The sequence below is a fragment of the Prunus dulcis genome, chromosome 2 (assembly GCF_902201215.1).
Source record: "Prunus dulcis chromosome 2, ALMONDv2, whole genome shotgun sequence".
Taxonomy (NCBI): Eukaryota; Viridiplantae; Streptophyta; class Magnoliopsida; order Rosales; family Rosaceae; genus Prunus; species Prunus dulcis.
This window is the reverse complement of record NC_047651.1, coordinates 3,036,935-3,056,743: the sequence shown is the minus strand read 5'-3', so window position 1 is coordinate 3,056,743 and position 19,809 is coordinate 3,036,935. Positions and strand designations below refer to the sequence as shown.

At 35.5% G+C, this 19,809-nt stretch overlaps 3 protein-coding genes across 8 annotated transcripts; 2 read left to right on the top strand and 1 right to left on the bottom strand.

The window, feature by feature from the left end:
• Positions 1-108: 108 nt before the first annotated feature.
• On the top strand, positions 109-9,394 carry LOC117617373 (translation initiation factor eIF-2B subunit beta). Of its 6 annotated transcripts, none has more exons than XR_004584330.1 (12): positions 159-350; positions 907-978; positions 1,092-1,246; positions 2,355-2,645; positions 2,900-3,029; positions 5,086-5,193; positions 5,376-5,478; positions 5,565-5,690; positions 7,869-8,062; positions 8,216-8,345; positions 8,867-8,913; positions 9,010-9,394. XR_004584330.1 is itself a non-coding variant. In XM_034346714.1 (11 exons), the coding sequence occupies exons 2-10, from the start codon at positions 926-928 to the stop codon at positions 8,310-8,312; spliced, it is 1,257 nt and encodes a 418-aa protein (XP_034202605.1). In that variant the 5' UTR covers positions 109-350; positions 907-925; the 3' UTR covers positions 8,313-8,345; positions 9,010-9,394. The 6 variants fall into 6 exon arrangements, 3 of the variants coding, with proteins under 3 accessions (XP_034202605.1, XP_034202606.1, XP_034202607.1); XR_004584329.1 differs by having other exon boundaries at positions 8,993-9,394; XR_004584331.1 differs by having other exon boundaries at positions 8,850-8,913; positions 8,993-9,394.
• Positions 9,395-9,750: 356 nt separating this feature from the next.
• Positions 9,751-13,620, bottom strand: LOC117617374 (F-box protein SKIP5). Its single transcript, XM_034346717.1, has 5 exons — positions 13,281-13,620; positions 12,361-12,508; positions 12,202-12,280; positions 11,060-11,118; positions 9,751-10,214 (listed from the first exon to the last, which is right to left on the bottom strand). The coding sequence occupies exons 1-5, from the start codon at positions 13,537-13,539 to the stop codon at positions 9,866-9,868; spliced, it is 894 nt and encodes a 297-aa protein (XP_034202608.1). The 5' UTR covers positions 13,540-13,620; the 3' UTR covers positions 9,751-9,865.
• A 1,338-nt stretch (positions 13,621-14,958) lies between these two features.
• On the top strand, positions 14,959-18,556 carry LOC117619830 (DNA-directed RNA polymerase V subunit 5C). The gene is made up of 4 exons (XM_034349873.1): positions 14,959-15,261; positions 16,186-16,362; positions 16,822-16,935; positions 18,335-18,556. Exons 1-4 carry the CDS (start codon positions 14,986-14,988, stop codon positions 18,458-18,460), a joined length of 693 nt encoding a protein of 230 aa, XP_034205764.1. The 5' UTR covers positions 14,959-14,985; the 3' UTR covers positions 18,461-18,556.
• The last annotated feature ends 1,253 nt before the right edge of the window (positions 18,557-19,809 follow it).

The window sequence follows — 19,809 nt, the reverse complement described above, 5'->3', positions numbered from 1 at the left end:
AAATATGTTGGCTCTATGAAAAAATGTAGCCCAATAACCTCTAAACCGTTAGTATAGCCCATCATGAATAGTTATGTTTGTAAGCCAGCATTCAGCCCAAACCCGTAGGCCCCACCACCAATCCAAGTTCCATGACGTAACCCTCTGGTCCCTCTCACCTTCTGCCTTCTGCCTTGTCTGTTCACTCTTCTCCATTTAACATTTCTTCAATTCTTCAAGTTCCATCTCCGATTCCCAAAATCCATCTGCTTCTCCCTATTGTTCGGATCATCTTCTTCGATCCCATATTCTTCTTCTTCTTCTAGGCCTCTGTGCCTGACAGTCACAGCCTCACTCACCCACTGACCCAGGTATATTTACAAAAACTTCTTTTAATTTTTAAGTTTTCCTGATTTAGGATGTAATTAGGGTTCAATTAAGGTTTCAATCTAGATTTTAATTTAAGGTTTAATTCAGGTTTGAAGTGGGGGTCTAATTGAGGGTTTAACTTAGGTTTTTAAATTCGGTGGGTTTTGATATTTTCAGCTCCTGAAGTTTTACATTTTCACTTTGATATGTTGCTTTTGGGATTAATTTGTTTTGGTTTCTCTATATTCTCAAAATGCCCATCTGATTTGGCTGTTGATTTTGGAGGTGTTTTGTTTGTTTTTGTTTAATGGATATTTTCAAGAGAATTCTTTTGATGAAGAAAAAATATAATTAGATAAGATATTCAGCTTAGACCATGTTCAAATCCTGGTTCCAGCCTTGTCATCCAAACCTTGTCGAATGGTGAATGTGGGCAATCTCAGCATTCCAAGTCTTTTCATTGAGCCTTGTTCGCTTTGTTTTTCTCTTTGGTAGCTGAGACAACTGCAAATAAGGGTTGCACTCGGTCATTTCAAGTCATATCTTTGACATTTTCAGGTTAAATTCAGTGGCAATCATGCCAGACGTGCATTCCCTGGTGAATGATTTCCTTATCAAGCTTAAAAAACGGTAAGGTCTTCAGCACAATTCATAGAGTCTACTGGTACAAGTTGAGGGCTCTTAGTGGTTAATAGCCCTATTTCATAATTCATATATTGATTTTGGAATTTTTGTGGTGGCAGTAATATTGAGGGCTCACAAGCCACGGCAAAGCTGACGGCGGAATTACTTCGGTCTGTGATTTCATCACAGCGGGTACCCTACACAAATCAAGCTGGTGCCTTGATAGATGCTGTTAAAGCTGTTGGGGAGCAGCTGATTGCTGCAAATCCTATTGGTAGGTTATAGAAAAGTTACACAAGTTTGTTAATCATGATGATGCGGTATTATTTATTTTGATGAGTAAATTTTGTCATTAGTACCAAGGTCATTGATGTTACTTGGAAATCTTTCTCAGTAATGTCTTAAGAGACACAGGGCAGTGTATTGAATCTCTTTTCATCTGAAGGTGGATTTTCCATAAAAACAAACCACAAAATTTCTTGTTTCTATCTAACAAAGTTCTGTTTTGTGATAGTTATTTGATCACATGATTGTGGGTCCCTTTGGTTCCATATTGGCAGAATCATATAACATTCAATTTGTAGTAACATGAACTCCTCCATTGTGAGTGTGGGATTGAGAAGCTAGGATTATGGTTTTACTCCTCCCACTGTGTATGCCCAAGAAACATAAATAAAATTTGTGATATAATCACCTAGCCTTGCTAAAACGCTGTCCCTACTAAATAAAAGAAGTGACATGGTACAACAGAGCATAAAGAAGGATTTTCTGCCGATTAGTAGGGATGTAGCTTGATCATTCTATCAGTACATTAAGGGGACATTTTATTAGTGGTTGATTGAACAGGCTTTTAAGCTAGCAGCTGCTTGAAGACTTTTTGGGAGAAGATATTTGAAATGTACTCCTTTGATTGATATCAAGGGAGGTTGCTATGCACGTGTAACAATAATTATGTGGATATGAGGCAATTCTTATTTAATTTTTGTTGTTTTAGACAATTTTTTTATTCAAGCACATGCCAGCTGTACTGAATTTTTATATTTACTTGCAAACATAGTTAAACTATCAACTTATGTTTGCCCAGTCTATTGACCAAATTTAAAAAACCCCAATGCACTGTAATTCTAGCATGTTACCATTTTTGTTTATCATTACTTAGTACTCCTGTGTTCTGAAATGAAATGATAGCTCCTTGCAACCAAAGAAGAAAAATTGTATCTCCTAGTTGCAGAAAGTCAATGTATTTTATACGGGGATTTGAATTTAGAATCTGAGATATATTTTTTATCTTCAGATATACTGCAAAGTTTTTCTTTTTATATGGACTTTGGAGTCTTATTTGTTTGATTATTCATAATGATGTTTTGCGAATATGATCGCAGAGCTGGCTGTGGGTAATATTGTGAGGCGTGTTCTGCACATTATTAGGGAGGAGGATCTTTCTCTCACTACAGCTGCTATGGCTGGGTTGAACATGTCGACTGTTAGTGATGATGAAGATGATGATGAGCGCGACAACCATCCGGTTCTATCTGCTGCTGTTGTTGCTGCTGCTGCTGCAAGAAGCACACTGCGTCCACCATCTTTGCAAACGCTTCTTGAGGACATGCCTGATGCAGCAGCTGTTCCTCACACTTCTTCATCTGGGGGTGATTCTGAAGAAAAAACCAAATGTATGATCTTCATTCTTTGGAGCATTGGGAATTTTCAATACACTTTCATTTTTCTCTTTACCTGATCAAAATTTGTTTAGAGAATGTAGGCATTTGATATATTCTGACCATAAATGCGGCTTTTTTGTTTGGATATTAGTTAACTAAAAATTGGTTCCAGCAGCGGTCTTGGCTGTGGTGGTGGAAATGAAGTTATTACCTTTTAATACAAGATTACTGTCTTATGACTTATAGATACATGTTTTCCTTCACAGCTGCTGATAAAAGTTCAAGAAGTCGGAAACTGAAGCATGATGTCATTGAAGCAGTCAATGAACTTATACAAGATATTGGCACTTGCCATGAGCAGATTGCCGAGCAGGCAGTTGAGCACATTCACCAGAAGTATGTATTTCCCCTTAGCTTTGACTATTCATTTTTTCTTTCAAATATAGAATCATTTTGCAGTCATACAGAAGCTCAATATCGATTTTAAAATATGCATATGCAATGTAATAAGTAGTGTTAATTTGATTGTATGAGATTATTATATTCCTACTGCTCTGTTTCTAATCCGCTTGGAGTATTTCATTCCTGGGTTTTTGGTGGTTTATTTTAGGATCAGTTTGGTTGAGGTGCTAAATTATTATTATTATTATTTTGACATTAAAAAATTCTTTTTGTGTTAGCTACTAGCACAACAGAAGAAATTAGTTTGGGGCCAAAACGTGCTTCCATAATCTGTCAAACAATTTTTATATATTTGTAAAAAACCATTGTGACTGTGACAATCAAACCCTTGTGACTGTACTCAGTCACATCTTATTTCATTCTTTGTTTATTGGTTGGATTGCATTTAAGGCTTAAGGTGTTTAGTCTCTAGGATGCAAGCTTCAGCCATCAAACCTAAATTCAAACTTCTAAACCCTTATAAACTCTAGACCCTTATGAACTCTAGCTTGACATGAAAAATGAAGTATATTAAAAAAGCTAATCTCCAGGCACGAACCTTAAACCAGTCATCAATCAAATTCCAATAAAAGCTAACAAACAAAAAGAAGAAAAAACTAAAATAAATCTCCAAACAAAACCCAGATTCTGAATCTAATGCATAATTATAGTACTAATTCATATTTGTGGAATAGCTTGATGAGCACTGGGGTTTTTTGTGCATTCCATGTCTCATACACCAGTATGACTACCTGAGTGCTGGATGGATTGTTTTTATACTTTTTGTGTTATAACTTATAAGCCATTCATGGAAATGTTTGGAAGCTTGAAGTCTTGAGTAGCTGAGGTTAATTTGACTAAGTTAATATTCATGAACTAGATAAATAACCTTAATGATATGATAACAATTTACTGTCACTGTAAAAGTTATGATGTTGTAATCATCTGTGGAGTGGTTCCCTGTACTTGTTAACATGTGGCATATATACAGTTGACCACTTTATAAAAGTTTCAGGAGGTCCCAATATGTTGTTATAATCTGTCATTCTCAGGATCAATTTTTCTTGTGATTTTTTTTGTTATAATTTTGCAAATAGGAATTTCTCACCTCTGGTACTATATATACTCCAACGCTTTGCAATAGTGTACTATTCCCATGTAGAAAAGATTGATAAAATTGATAAAAAGGAGATCTTTTAAACCCTTGATAGTAATAAGATTGTTACATTGTGATGAGAAAAAATAAATTGTTTTTATTCACCATTTTCTTTCATGGTTGAATTCTTGTGTGTGCTTGGTGCTGCATGCTTATTTCTAGCTGAAGTTGCTAAAATTCCAAAAATCTGTGACTTCAAGTGCTGGGTTGCTGCATAGCCTGGCTAATTTAATTTGAAATTTTGGGTGGAAACCTCATGTAGAGCACAATCTAACAAGCATTGGGATCAGATTGATCTTCTGAATGTCATGTGTTTTATTAGTAAACATTGGGATCTAACTTGTTGCATTTGCATTCATCTGGCACAAATTGCTGATCTATATTATAGTTGTCTTATTGTTCCTGTATGCGCTGTTTTTCACATAATAAAGAAAATCCATACACCTGGATGAGGTTTTCTTCTCCATCCATTGGGAATATATAGCTATATATGTGGAGTGATTGTAGATATTATATCACACTTAGCAGAAGAAGTATATGAAATGATTAATTGATTTTTCATTCAACCTTATAGAATTGTTCTATTTTTTATTTAACAGAAAAAGAATGAAAAGGTTTTCCATTTTCTGTTTTATCACCAGATATAACTAAATACAAGTTTAGTAAGTTCTTGTTATTCCTCGTCTACAAATATCCAAATTTTGATGCCTAATCATACCCCATATATAGTGCAAACTGCATGGGAACAATGATCAATTTTAGCTCAACTGGTTTGTATCACAATTTTAATTGGTATAGCTTTGTGGTATTATTAATGATGCTGTAAACTGATATTATATTATTTTATTTTTGTAGTGAGGTTATATTAACTTTAGGCAGTTCAAAAACAGTACTGGAATTTCTTTGTGCTGCAAATGAGAAAAAAAGATCATTTCGGGTATTTGTTGCAGAGGGAGCTCCAAGGTTAGTGCACAAAAGTTTACCTATTTGTTCCAAACCAATAGGATCCATAATTGGTGTAATTTTAAGGTTTTCTTGGTGAACCATTAGTTCCTATTTTTTCCAAAGAATAAGATCTATAGTTGGTGTAATTTTGATGTTTTCTTGATAAACCAGTAATCTTCTTATTAATTGGTTTCTATTAGGTATCAGGGCCATCTTCTAGCTAAAGAATTGGTTGCAAGAGGTTTGCAAACCACTCTGATCACTGATTCAGCAGTTTTTGCCATGATATCCAGAGTGAACATGGTAGGACGCATTCTTAGTATTTTCTTTTTCCATATGGAAATCTGCATCCTCGTTCCAGCTTCATATTGAATTTTGTAATGTTATAGGTTATAGTTGGCGCTCATGCTGTCATGGCCAATGGTGGTGTTATAGCACCTGTTGGGTTGAATATGGTTGCACTTGCAGCGCAAAGGCATGCCGTCCCTTTTGTTGTACTTGCCGGCAGTCATAAGGTAACTTAATACAATAACTGTTGTTTCCTGGGTGATTATCATTCATAAATTGGTGGTTTTTTTTTCCTTTTAGTTTGGGCTGGGGAATAAAAATATAACTTATATTCACAATGCACGTAAAGGGGCACAAGTCAAGTACACAATAGAAGGCTACTATAGAAAAAATAAGTGGAAACTATAAAAACGTATACTTGTATCACTAAAACTTCAAGACATGGAGCAGAAGCAGTGGGTTCCATCATTTAAAATCTTATGAAAGGATAACATAAACATTGTGTGAGGATGCTAGACAACATATGTTGCACCAGTACAGATACGGGTATGGCAATACGATACGATACACCGATACGGCAAATCTCCAAAAAGTAGAATACGGGTACGGCACCGATACGGCGATTAAAATAATATAAATTGAAAAATTGAAAATTGATATTTCATCCATAATAAGTTCAAAACATTAACAAAACACATAACTTCATTCAAATCTCCATATCATTAGGCTGTACAGCTTCATTCAAAATTGATATTTCTTTTCTTATTCTTTATATTTTTTAAGGCTGTACAGCTTTTTTCATCCAAACATATCATTACCCAAAACCCATTAATACTATTTTAATGGAAGGCAGAGGATTTCCTAATTCCTACCCTCAGTCAACGGCCAAGATTGGATCTGGTGATGAATCTAACGGTCAGCTTATCTCTCTACCTGTCCTCTTGTGTAGACCAGAAGCTCAAAGCCCAGCTCTCCTATCCGATACCAAAGAGCTTCAAAAGGTCTCATAGGTTCTCACAAAGTCTCTCTCTCTCTCTCTCTCTCTCTCTCTCTTTGACTCTGCCTATCTCTCTGAGCCATAGCCAGAACCACAGAGCAAAAACCATGTCTTCGTCTACATCTGTGACTCTGTCTCAAGCCCTCTTGGCTCGCGCCATTTCTCACCATGGCTTGAGCTCAACCTCAGATGGGGTCTCTCTCTCTCTCTGCAACCCTAACTCTACCCATTTTCTCCGGCCTTAAATCCACTTCATCGTCACCATCATCGTCGTCTTCGACATCATCGCCCGGAGGAACATATCGCGACCTTATCGATGGAGTATCGGAGCCGTATCGTAAAGTCAACAGGTCAGAAACATCTACGATACACCACGTGGTGTATTGGATGAGTATCGGCGTCATATCATATCGGCGCCGTATCGGATATGCGCATACCCCCAAAATCCCACTTATCGGTGCAACAAAGTAGACAACTAAAACACATAAAAAGAGAGGAAAGGGAAGGTTACAAAGGCTTGAACTCCAGCTGCATTAGAAGGAATCATTTAACTCAAACTTATCCACCTGTGGAAATGATCGAGTATTGCCTAAGAAGTGCCCTCAGAATTGTTGGAGGCAAAGCCAAGACACCCAAACGGGGAATTTTTTTAAGATCCAAAGCTCCTGAGCTACCTGAGAATGAAGCAAAATATAAATTGACTTGTAAGTAGTGTTTAAATTGTCGACTAATGCATTGAGATGAAGGTTCACGTTTCAGGTTTTTCGAGCCCACCAACACTGATATAGGGTTGGAGGGTATACCTGTCCACACTGTCTCAATGTCTCTGAGATGTCAGTAAATTGTGGTATCAATGGGAATCTGAGGCTAAAAGAACCATTTCCCTGATAACTCCTGACAAGCCACAAAATTTTCTAGTGATGTATTGGTTGCTGAATCCAAGAAAAGGATAAAATTGTGAATAAATTCTTGATAGGATTCAACTCATCGAGCAAGATAGACTTAGTTAACCAAATGACTCTGTTAATGCAGTCTGGAACTATGGAATCTTGTAATTCCAGTGCAGAGTACCTTGAATAATTCACTCTTCCGTATATTCCTGGCATCCTCGCATGATTCAGCAAGGTATACTGATACATGTGGTAGCATCAGAGAGTAATTTTTCTACGGTCGGCTATATTGAGCTTTAGTTATTAAATTTTCGAAGTCTTTTTTTTTTTTTTTTTTTTTTTTTCCTACTTGTTTAGACTAGTTTGGAATCAGGTCCTATGGGATTCTGTAAGCAGAGTTGGTGTTTAACTGGACTGAGTCACTGAACTGGGCGTAATATTATCTGTAGCTTTTTTATTGGATTTTGTCTTAAATGCTTTCTTTATTCAAAATCTTTTGGTGGTGGTTTATATGACAGTTGTGCCCTTTGTATCCTCACAATCCTGAAGTGTTGCTGAATGAGTTAAGATCCCCTTCTGAGCTGCTGGATTTTGGAGAATTCTCCGATTGCATGGATTTTGGAAGTGGCACTGCTTCCCCGCTCCTTCATGTTGTCAATCCTACATTTGATTATGTGCCACCAAAGCTTGTCAGTTTATTTATCACTGATACGTAAGTCAACTAATTTCGGACCAAATGGATTTGAATGAATGAAAGATTAAAGTTTTCACCTGTTGAGTTTCTTTTCTCAGTATTTTGCACTTATTTAGTTTTCTATTTTCCAATTTTGCTAGTTTATCAATTACAATTGTTATTCCTTGACAGAGGAGGGCATAATCCATCATACATGTACCGGCTCATCGCAGATTATTATTCTGCTGATGATTTAGTGGTCCAACGAAGACCTGCTATAGGAAGTTGAATTCAGCTCCCGCATGTTTATCCTATTATTGGGGTAAGTTTTGAGATTAATTTTAGTTTAACAACCATTGCTTAGTACTTTGCACTCTTATGTCTTGACTCCATTTTTGTCATGGTCTGCTTTGATTTTCATGGGCCAAGAATCAAGTAAAATACCATCATATTTTATCCTTGAATTTTCGTTAAAAAATGATAATTCAATAAGGAGACTAACAGAGAATTTTTGCTACTGAACTGAACTTGTATAATAGATCATATACACAAAATTTCAGTTAAGAATGATCACTCTGAGGAATAGTTAATCCAAATTTAATGAACGATTTAAATCTTATAGGTAAATGCGAGTGTAGACCAAACAAATTTTTATTTTATTTTAAAGATTTAAACTCCAACTAATATATGTGGAATGATAAGTCTTCAAATTTAAACGAAAGACAGCTAACAAGCCTAATATGAGGAACCAGATCTAGTTTTGTTTATGTATATTTTTTTTCCTCTTGTGGGTTGAGAGGAAAATGATGTAATTAAATTTGGACAGTTTTCTCTTGATCCCAGGATTTAAGGTGGCTTTGGTGCATTGAATCTTCTTAACTATACAGTTGGTGTGCTTCAAGAACTCTTTAGTACTGTTGTCCATGTAATTATTGTAATCCTGATCAGTAGTTTGAACCAACATTTTAGCTGTACTCAACTTTCAGGTAGTACAGAAAGCTATAATGATAATGGATGGATGAAGAGAAAATCAAAATAAACAGTAGTTTTATGGAACCATGAAGACCGTTATCGTGCTGGAAGAGTCCTTGGACAAAAATTGCAGTCCGGGGGAGTAGCAGTACGAATCCGGGACAGAACCATCCACAAAGATTAGAGCCAATTTTGTGTATGTGGCCATTTAGGAAACTTAGAGCTGTATTCTACATAAGTGAATAGAAGGTGATTTTTGTGATTGTGGAAGGACAAATAGGAAGGCATTGTATTGCATGACACGATATTGTTGTGTTCCATGTAGCTGACCTTGTTCCAAATTGTTTCTGCCGTACCTGCTTTTGGTTAATAGATGAGCTGAACTTTATTAGAGTTGTAGAAAACTTTTTTTAATTTTTTGGGAAAAACGAGTAAGGATTTTTCACCATCCGTAACAAGTATGATTAAATTATAAACGGATAAGCAAGGGATCTTTTACCATCTAATCTAACGTAAGGGATCCTTCACCATCTAATCTAACGTCTCTTTCAATGTTTTGTGTCCAAGTTGCATATGCTCTTAGAACTTGTGTTATTCCAATATCCAGAGTCAACTGCATCAGTCATTCTTAGGTTTTCGATTAGTAATTTAGAATGGTTCAGTATTGTAGGCAAAACTTTAGATCATTCTATTGCTACAAATTTCACCCACTACTCTCTTTTTGTTAATGCCATCTTGGCTATGACCACTTGAGGTAGGAAATAAAATTGAAAATTATTACAATACTTGAAATACAGAAAACATAGTCCATTTCATCTAAAGAATGTCTAAAGTACAATTTTACAAGTGCCCAGTGTGATGAACACGACATCACTGGTGCTCTACATCAAACCAGAAAAAGATCGATGTCCGGGCATAAATTACTCGGACTCGCTGCAATGTCAAGTCTCCACTAGTCAGAACAGCCTTGGCGCCTCCTTCAATTCGAGTTCGAAATACGGAAACACCGTCCTTAGAACATTTCACGGAGGAAGGGAATACTGTCTGGGCGCTAGCAGTGCTCACAATAGGGCACGAAAGATGGTCCAGGGGATTTGATTCGCATTGAAGCACACACCCCTCTATCGTCAGCCTTCCATTTCTATGAAGCAAGCAACAACCAAGCTCTGCCTTCACAGTCAAGTTTGCCAATTTGCAGGTGGACAGCAACTCCAATGCACTGCTCAAACAAAATGAACAGTGCATACCAAACTTTTTGCCAATGATAATAATAAAAATACAGTGGTCATACTTTCTGGAGCACTTCCATACTGCTACGGTAACAATAAAAAAGAACCACCCCCAATGATTCATTAAAAAAATAATAATAATAATAATAAAAAAGATGATAAAAAATATATAAAAAAAGCCCTTTTTTTTTGAATAGAAACATTGTATGGAAGCCCTTTCAATTGGTTGGTTCGTATGGAAGCTGATTCACCTTCAACGTTGAAACTAAAAGTCAAGTAGGAAGACCAACAATGAGGACCTCCCACAATGCGGAAGTGGCATGAATGTATAGTAAACTCAAGGCAAGATGATTTTGTACTCAGCTGCCTAGAGAGAATTGATAGTGCATCCAACCAATATGCTCCAACATCGTCCAACATGAAAATTACAGGCTCCACATTAACTACATCAGAACCCATGTTTAAGGGACAAGACCCTAAGCTCAAATACACCCTTTGGCTGTTGTTTTGTGGAAATAAAGGATAGAAAATAAATAGCAGGAAAATCATATTTTTTTACATTTTTCTTTGATATTAAATATTAACCTCTTCAAAGTAAACTTGTATATCGTATAGAAAATATAGGAAATGGAACCAGATAACAAATTTTTACAGGAAATAAAATTTCTATCCTCTGATATTTTTGTGTAAAAGAATCTTTCCGTTAAAACAACCACAATTTTAATTTTGTGCAATCTAACAGCATGGAAGTGGCTCCTAGAAAGATTTGAGAGAGAAATCTCATACAGCCATCACACAAAAATAAAAAGTAGAACATAACCTAAAATGTACAAACCTGTCTGAAGCTCGAGAACAAAAGAGTGTTGTTTCATCAGGTAGCTCACCTCCACCAATCTGAACAAAGTAACTTGAGATAGAAAATGGAGAAAAATTGGAAGAATACTACAAAGGTTTTATTTTTGGAATGAAACTATTAACAAGAAAAGAAAAAAGAAGTGATATTGGTAGGCAGACTACCCAAAGATCTACAACAAGAAGGTACAGACATCTGCGCAATTCCAAAGAGTCTGTTGAAATGCAGTTGCAATTTTCGCAATGTTGATTCACTTAAATGAACTTAGTTAACAATCTAACTTGTTTGACGGTAGTCTGGCCATAAATTTCACTAAAACCCTGTTGGAAATGTGATGAGCCCATCCTATTTCGTGGGACTTCTCACTTGACTTCTCCTATATATTTTGGAGAGCAGATTTTACATTCATAAAAAATATCTAGGAGAAGTGAGAATATAAGTCTTGCAAAATATCATGCGCCCACCACATTCCTAACATATAATTCTTTCCTTTATGGAAATTAGAATTTGAAAATCAAAATCCAATGGAGAAATGAGGCTTCACTTGATAAACAACCATACGTGCTATTAGAATTCCTAAAAAAAATATTAGTAGCAAGTAAGGAACACAACTAACACTTATTGAGAAAAGGTTTTAACTCACTAGGGAAAGATAGAAATATACAATTAACAAGAAAGCTTCATTTCAAGCAGCTAGATTTGGCTTAAAGTTCAACTGCCTCCTTGAAACTAGATTGCAAATGGATTCTTGTACAGGACAAAACAGTTAGTGTCACTCAAACTATGTTCAATTACCTTGGGCTAGCACATTTATAATATTTCACGCACAACTAGACTTCATTTTCAAAATATTTATTACCATGTCAGTTAAAGATATCCTTGTAAACCAGAAAGTGTAAGCTATCGGAGTCCTCCATCAAATAGTGAAATAATGGACTTAAGAGTACCATGCCCACTATGAAAAAAAGACAAAGGTATAATAATCCTTTGTCATACTTAGGTACCTACAGTACTTAGACAAATACCCTTAATCCAGTTGAATGGCTGCCCAAGCACCCACACATAATGCAAGCATGCCAAACTGTCTTAATTGGTATTTCTAAATGCAGAACTTCGAGACATACCAGGCAAAGTCGCTTTTTTATTTGAATATTAGAAGCAAGATGCCTTCCTCCTGCTGCAATTAGAATGGTGTCACCAGGCCTGTAAGGAAAAAGAAATGAACAATTTGTAACACCCCAATAAAGGAAAAAATTTATAGAGACATATTAAACATTCCAAACCTTGCAGCAGCAACAGCAGTCTCGATGTCGGGGAAAACTCCAGGCTCCTCCAATCGATCTTTGACAGATCGTTCAACTCGTAGCCACAAGCGAGGGTGACATGCCAAGAAAAGCCATCTGTGGCAAACGAGGGCGGTGTTATACCGATCTGCAAACTCAATAGCAATTTGAGACAGAAATTGCAGAAATTTATTTACCTACATGCATTTGAGCTATCAATATCTATTAGGAAAACTTGATACAACAGTAATGAGACAACTGCAGTCATAACACCCATTTTAGTGCCTACCAAAATATCCCCAGGCAAAACAGACAAAAGTTTAGGACACATAACAATGCTCAGGCATTCCCTGGTCCCTTCTTCCCTGACCTTACTATACTTGGCTCCCCTCTCACCGAGGTTAACCAAAAATCACATCTTTTCAACAATTATATTCCTTTTCTTATAAGACAAAGTATGTAGTCCTATTTTGCAGACTTTATTATCTATACTAAATACCCATTTTCACGTTCAAAGTTCACTATTTTAAATATATATAAAAATATAATTAAGAATTTTGCTAGAAACGTCAAAACACGGGGCCAACAATATTACTATCAAAACTTCATCAACACCAACATTTCCAATCTTCCGAAGACTTACAAGTATAAAGTATGTAACTTGACAAGTATATCATTTCTTATGGATTTCAGGTACCCCAATAAAAACAAAGCAATTAAGCAATGAAAATTAGCAAAATATGGACCCCAAAGCAAAACCCTAAAGCAAAAATCGACAAAAAAAAAAAATGATAAAACAAGCAATTGAACAAAACCCCAAATACTGGAATGGTTCAAGGACTCATGGATACAATTAAATATTGGGCCTTTGCATAGAAATTTGTTTCTTTGTTAAAGAAAAAAGAAGAAAAGAGGGCAACCTGGGATGGGAGGGAGGAAGCTAAAGATGTGCATCAGACACCCATCATCAAGATTATTTATAAGACACGAAGATGACTTTGATGAGCTGCTGCTGCTGCTGCTTCTTCTCTTCCACTTCGTTTGCTTTATTTTCTCTTCCTCCACCTCCATAGCCTCTCCCTCACCCCTCTCTCTAGTGTAGTGGTGGTGCCAAAGAGATCTGCTCGGAATTTTAAGATTGTTGGCTACAAGCCTACGACTAACCACACACTTACACATATACCCTCACACGTGCCACCGTATTTGGGTTTGGGTTGACTCTTGACAGGTCCATTCTTATTTTATGATTTTTCTTAGAAAGAACATTTCATAAATCATGAAAACGAAAAATCTTGAGCAAGAAGAGGGGTCAGCCAACTAGGTTCCTCTTCAATTCATCTCTCATAATTTGTTTTGTGCAACTTAATGCAAACTGCGCTAGAGAATGAGCTACTCTATTACACTGGTAGTATATTCTTCTAGACTTAGAAAATTAAAAAAAATTACTATTTTTTATACAGTGTCCGTCCTAAAATTTTAAAAGCCAGGACGAAAACAAAAACGTGCCCTTTGGAAAGATTACCATAAAGTTGTCCTTTCTCGAGGTATAATGTAAGAGGGGTAATATTATAAAGTTGTCCTTTCTCTTTTTTCACAAATATGAAAGTTCTTCGTATAATTCGTCTATCAGAAAGATTACCATATATAACACAAAATTTCTCCGCCGATTCCTTCTATTCGAGCCCTTCGGTCTGTCATTATACCTCGAGAAGTAGAAAGAATTACAATCCCCATTCCGCCTAAAATTCTAGGAATTTTTTGATAGTTAGAATGAACTTGTTTTCATTTTATGAAAACATTCTTAGTGTTTTATGCTCTTGGGTCACCGAACGTGTTTTTGTCTAATTTTTGTTCTCTGAAAATGAAAACAACTTTTTAAAATGTTACTGGCCCTATTATCTAGTAAGTAAGTATTAAAATTGCAAATCACAAACATCAACTGGTGAAACTTTCTCTCTAATCACAAAAAAAATAAAAAAATAAAACATAACTCTGTATAAATGCGTTCAAGGGATTTGTCTGCTTAAGATAGTATTCACACTGCAACAAAATGAAGTAAAAGAAATGAAAAGTTATCTACATTTATTTCAACGAAAACAAAAAATGGAATTTACCAAAAAATTTAACCATTACATTACATTACACATCAAAAGAAGTAAAAAGAAAATTGTTCATAAATACAATTTTTTTTTTTTGGACGAATTGTTCATAAATACATTAAATGAGGGAGTGAGCCTTGATTTTTTTTGGGGGGGCGCGCAGAGTTTGACAAAGTGTTCAAACAATTTATAATCCTCACCTTCACAAAGAAATAAAGAAAACAAAAGTTCTCAAAATCAAAATTGAAGAAGCCAAAAAGTCGGAGAGAGAAGTTCATAAAAAATGAAAACAAAAACAAGGGTCGTAGAGGGAAAAGGCCAAAAACTATAGCTCAGAAAAGGACGCGTGTCAACAAAATCAAGCGAGTAACATACGTTCCTCTTACTCGAAGCCACATCCCGTACATACATACGCCTATCTCCGCCCGTACGACGCTTTCATATTCCCTCCAAACGCTCCCACACACTCTTTCGCACAGAGAGAGAGAGAGAGAGAGAGAGAGAGAGAGAGAGAGATAGAAGCTGAATGGCTACCGGCAACGAGAACGACGTCGTTTTGGGTTGCGATGGAGGACGACGACCCGGATGTATAACGAGCCATGTGGTGGAGGGGAGCATGGAGAGCTACAGATTCTACTTGTCTCGTCGTACGGCCATGGAGATGCTGAGTGACCGAGGCTGCGACGTCTCTGACTCGGACCTCTCTCTCTCACTCACTGAGTTCCACTCCCAGTTCGGCCCCAACCCGGACCTCCAGCAGCTCCGTATCTGCGTCTCTCTGCGCTCCAATCCCTCCAAGAAGGTATGTTTTATGTTTGCTTTCCAAGAAAAAACAGAGGGGAAAGGAAAACAAAATGCAAAACAGAAAATGTTTTCCTGGGAAAAATGACACCTTCTCTTCAAAGTTCCAACCTTTTTTGTTCGCAGACAAAAAAAAGTCCTACTTTTGGATGTATTTTTCCTCCGTATCTGCGTCTCTCTCTCTCTCTCTCTCTCTCTTTCTCTCTCTCTCTCGGCTCCAGTCCCCCCAAGAAAGCACCTTTCTGAGTTTTGTGCTTGGTTGGTTGCCGAGTAAAACAGAGGAGGAGGAAAATAATGCCAGACAGAAAATATATTCCTGAAAAAATGACACCTTTTTTTCTCAAAGTTCCTGCCTTTTTTGTTCACAAAGATAAAAGTTCACACTTTTGATGTTATTGTCTATTTTCTGAAGTTTTAAGAGGATATAGTCTTAGTCTGATACAGGAAATATATATATATTTTGTGCATAAAAAAAAAACGGAAACTGTTATGATCAACAAGTTAGTTTACCAGATTATGTAAAACCTATTTAAGCAATTGTGTATATTGCTTAGTATTTAAACTCTGTCGTGGTGGGAAAGTGTCTAGTAAAATGCTTTTTAAAAATGTTGACTTTAGGAGCAGAGATGAAGTGAAAGAGGAAAATTTCTGAAACAAAAGAACAAAAGCTTCATGCAGTGAAAAGTTTTGATTCTTGATTGACTTTTTCCTTTTGTTTTGTTTTTTTGTTTTTATAAATAATGTTGGAAATTAGAAACTGGCAAGATCCAAAAGAAAATGTTCTTCAAAACCAGAAGTGATATGGTTGAAATGAAATGTAATTAATTGATGTTTTTCTCTGTTCCTATGTAAACCTCCATGCTTTTTTTTTTTTTTTTTTGGTTCCAGCATTAGTGATGCAACTGAATGTTGAGTTTCTTTGCAGATTGTTGTCATCTTTTGTGGAACTGAGGAAATAAGGAAACAGACTATGTGTGGCATCTATGCTGGCCTCCCGAACAAAGAAAATATACACCGGCTGATTCTTGTCCTGCAAAGTAAAATGAACTCCTATGCTCGGAAAGAACTGGAGATGTATCCATTTAAAGTTGAGACTTTCCATGTAAGTTACCTGATAATTGTTCTACAATATTGTGCTGTACCCTTTTTCCAAGTGCCCTAAGGGCCACTCTTTGAGTTGTCAAGGCATTTTCTGTTTGTTTTATGCTGAATAACTGGAGAAAACCATCATCTGGATTTCCTCTGAAGCAGAAATATGAAGCTTTCTGTTCAAATGTTTCTCTTTTTATTTTTTGATCGGTGTTCAAATGTTTTTTGATGATATGCCTATTTAGATGAATATTAGTATATAATTTATCACTTGTAAGGCAATGCAGCTGTCTACACTTTCGTAACTTTGTTGTAATTAGGCAATACGGCTGTTTGCCTTTAACGTTTGGACTTTGAGCATAAGTTCTATCCAACCTTTCCTTTCTTGTTTCTTTGTGCATTTTTCCCGTAATATTTCTGGTTTTAGCTTAAGAGTTTCCATTTTACCCCAGTACTTATGCTTTGGGTTTAGATTTGTGACTTGCTGGTCAATATTACAAAGCATGCTCTGAAGCCAAAGCTCGAGATACTCACTGCCGAAGAAAAGAACAACCTGCTAAGGAAGTACAAGTTGGAAGACAAGCAGGTAACTGTGTATGCATCTTGAATGCAACCTTTACAAATGTTGGTGACAATTAGGGTCAAATCTATTTGCTGATTTTTTTTTTTTTTGGCTTAATTTTGTTGACACTGAGATAGCTATTGATTTTTACTGTTTTATGAGTGAAACACAAGGAAGGTAGTTAGTTTTCATTTGACAGCAAGCTCTTGACAGTTGGTTAGTGGTTTCCTCCATTGGTTGGGAGCAAGGTATCCATTGAAATAGTTTTAATCTGAATAGACTTATTTAGGGTTAATGAACTAAATGTTCTCCCAACTATTGCTCTATTATCATTTTGGTCCACCAACTAAAATTTTCAATTCAAATGTCCTTAAACTTTTTATTTTGTACCAAGATGGTCCATCCGTGACAGATTTCGTTACTTCTGATCACGCGATGGCCACGTGACTGAGTTTTGAAGGGTATATGCGACTTTTTGAGAAGCTCTATCGAAGGGTATGACTAAAATGGTCTCTCAACTATTGCTCCAGTATCATTTTGGTCCACTAACTAAAATTTTCTTTTGAACCGTCCTTCCACTTTCTTTTTTTTTGGTATCAAGATGGTCCTACCGTCAAAGTCCGTCAAATTTATTGTTATTTATTTTTTTATTTATCTTATTTTAAAATTTTTAATTAATTTAAACAATAGAGAAAAAAATATTACTTTTTAAGTCCATGTCATAAAAAAAAAAAAGCCATGTTGGTGGTGAGATTCAATTTTTTCAATTTTAAAATTAGGTACAAGTTCCTATAATAGTTTCCTTTAATTTTTAATTATTGTTTGCTCTTTTAAAAAATTTGTTATTTTATATATATATATATATATATATGTGATTTTAATTAATTTAAACAATAGAGAATTTTTTATTATTAATTGTTAGGTCAGTCTCACCCAAAAAAAAAAAAGCCATGTGGCTAGTGAGATTCAATTTTTTAAAATTTTCTAAGTTTTATAATAGTTTCCTTGATACAAAAAAAAAAAAAAAGAGTTGAAGGATGGTTCAAATGAAAATTTTAGTTGGTGGACTAAAATGATACTGGAGCAATAGTTGGGGGACCATTGGGATCAATAACCCTTTTAGAGGAGGATACTCACCTAAAAATACGGTTTTGTCCCTCGATTTCACGGAATAATACACAGACTTTGACGGATGGACCATCTTGGTACAAAAAAAAAAGTTTAAGGACGTTTGAATTGAAAATTTTAGTTGGTGGACCAAAATGATAATGGAGCAATAGTTGAGGGACCATTTAGGTCATTAACCCACTTATTTATGTAGCATTGAATTTCTTTGTTATGCTAGCTGTTGATTGCAATTTATTAATTTGGAATTTGGTTGATAAAATTATTGAAGGCAATTTATTGTTTGTGTCTTCCACAGCTCCCTCTAATGCTGGAAACTGATGGAATTGCTCGATATTATGGATTGGAGAAAGGGAAGGTTGTAAAAGTTACTTACAGTGGTGGAGTTGTTGGTTCCCTCAGAACTTTCCGCTGCGTGGTCTGATCCTTCTACACGACTTAACATGCCACCTTATGAAGTGACGACATACAAAATAAAGAAGTCACTTTAGACATGTTTTGACTGGATTCACAAACAGGTTTTGATTTAATGGGTTTGTATTTTCTGTGTTACTTACATAAAGTACTAGTAATTGGAACTACTTTCTATAGTTCAAGGGATTGCAATTTTGTCCTTAACATGATTCAATTAGTATCATAGGTTGTGGTTTAAGTGACACGATATCGTGTTTTGACCTAAACTGAAGATGAGTAACATGTTTAGTGTAAGGCTGGTCCTGAGATTTTGAGACTCCTGTACGAATTTAAACTAGAGCCCTCACATAATATAATATAAAAATACTTAAAAAATAAATTTGTCATGACTTAATGTCATAAAACAATTTTTTATAACTAAAATTCATCATCAATTAGCATGTGATAACAATCACAAACCAAATTCATAAATTTTTTAATGTTTTCATTTGATAAAGTTAAATATTAGTATGTTCGGTTAATTATAAAAAAAAAAAAAAAAAATTCAAGCGAAAGAAGACATGATTTATTTTAGGAGAAAGCATATGACATCACTTAGACTTACACATAGGCCTTGTATCAAAGGATATGCACTAGAAACCAACTTTACTAAATACACTTTTGTGTCAATGTGTTGCACGATGGAGTATATATAATTTTTATAATATTAATATATATATATAATATAAAGTACTGTGGCCCTAAAAAATTAGGGGTAATGTGCAGTAGCACCCCTTGCACCATACCAAAGCTGCCCCTGGTTTAGTGTTATTTAATCATGTACTTTGTTTTTAATTAGGGGTTGGAAAAAAACCATTCAAACCATTCAATTGTTGTCTAATTTTTATATATTTTTTTTTTATTAAGGGAGATAATCGGACAAAATTGGTCACTAAATGAGTTGGTTTGACACAGTTATGCTATTAATTTGAGGCATAAACCGAACTAAACAACATTGGTTCGGTTGTGATTTGGTACTTTGGAGGGATCGTTATGTTAAAATCTCACAAGTTGTATTGTTACGCCTTTCCATTTTGTTAACTTGTGAACTCCTTCTAACTTGTAGGGCCCCTTTTGGCCCAATGAATGAAACTCTTATCTCCATTCCCAAGAGATGAGAATTAAGTGTTTGGTAGAAAATGGTAACCAGAATATTAAGGGTCTTTATCATGAGCGGTCCACAAACTTTTTTAAGAGTTCTCATTTTAGCCCTCCAATTCTCAAAATCAATTATTGCATGTTTATGAATATATAGATATATATATAAAAAAAGTAAAAGGCAGAAAATGGTGAAATATTTAAAATACTAGAAAATGCTTT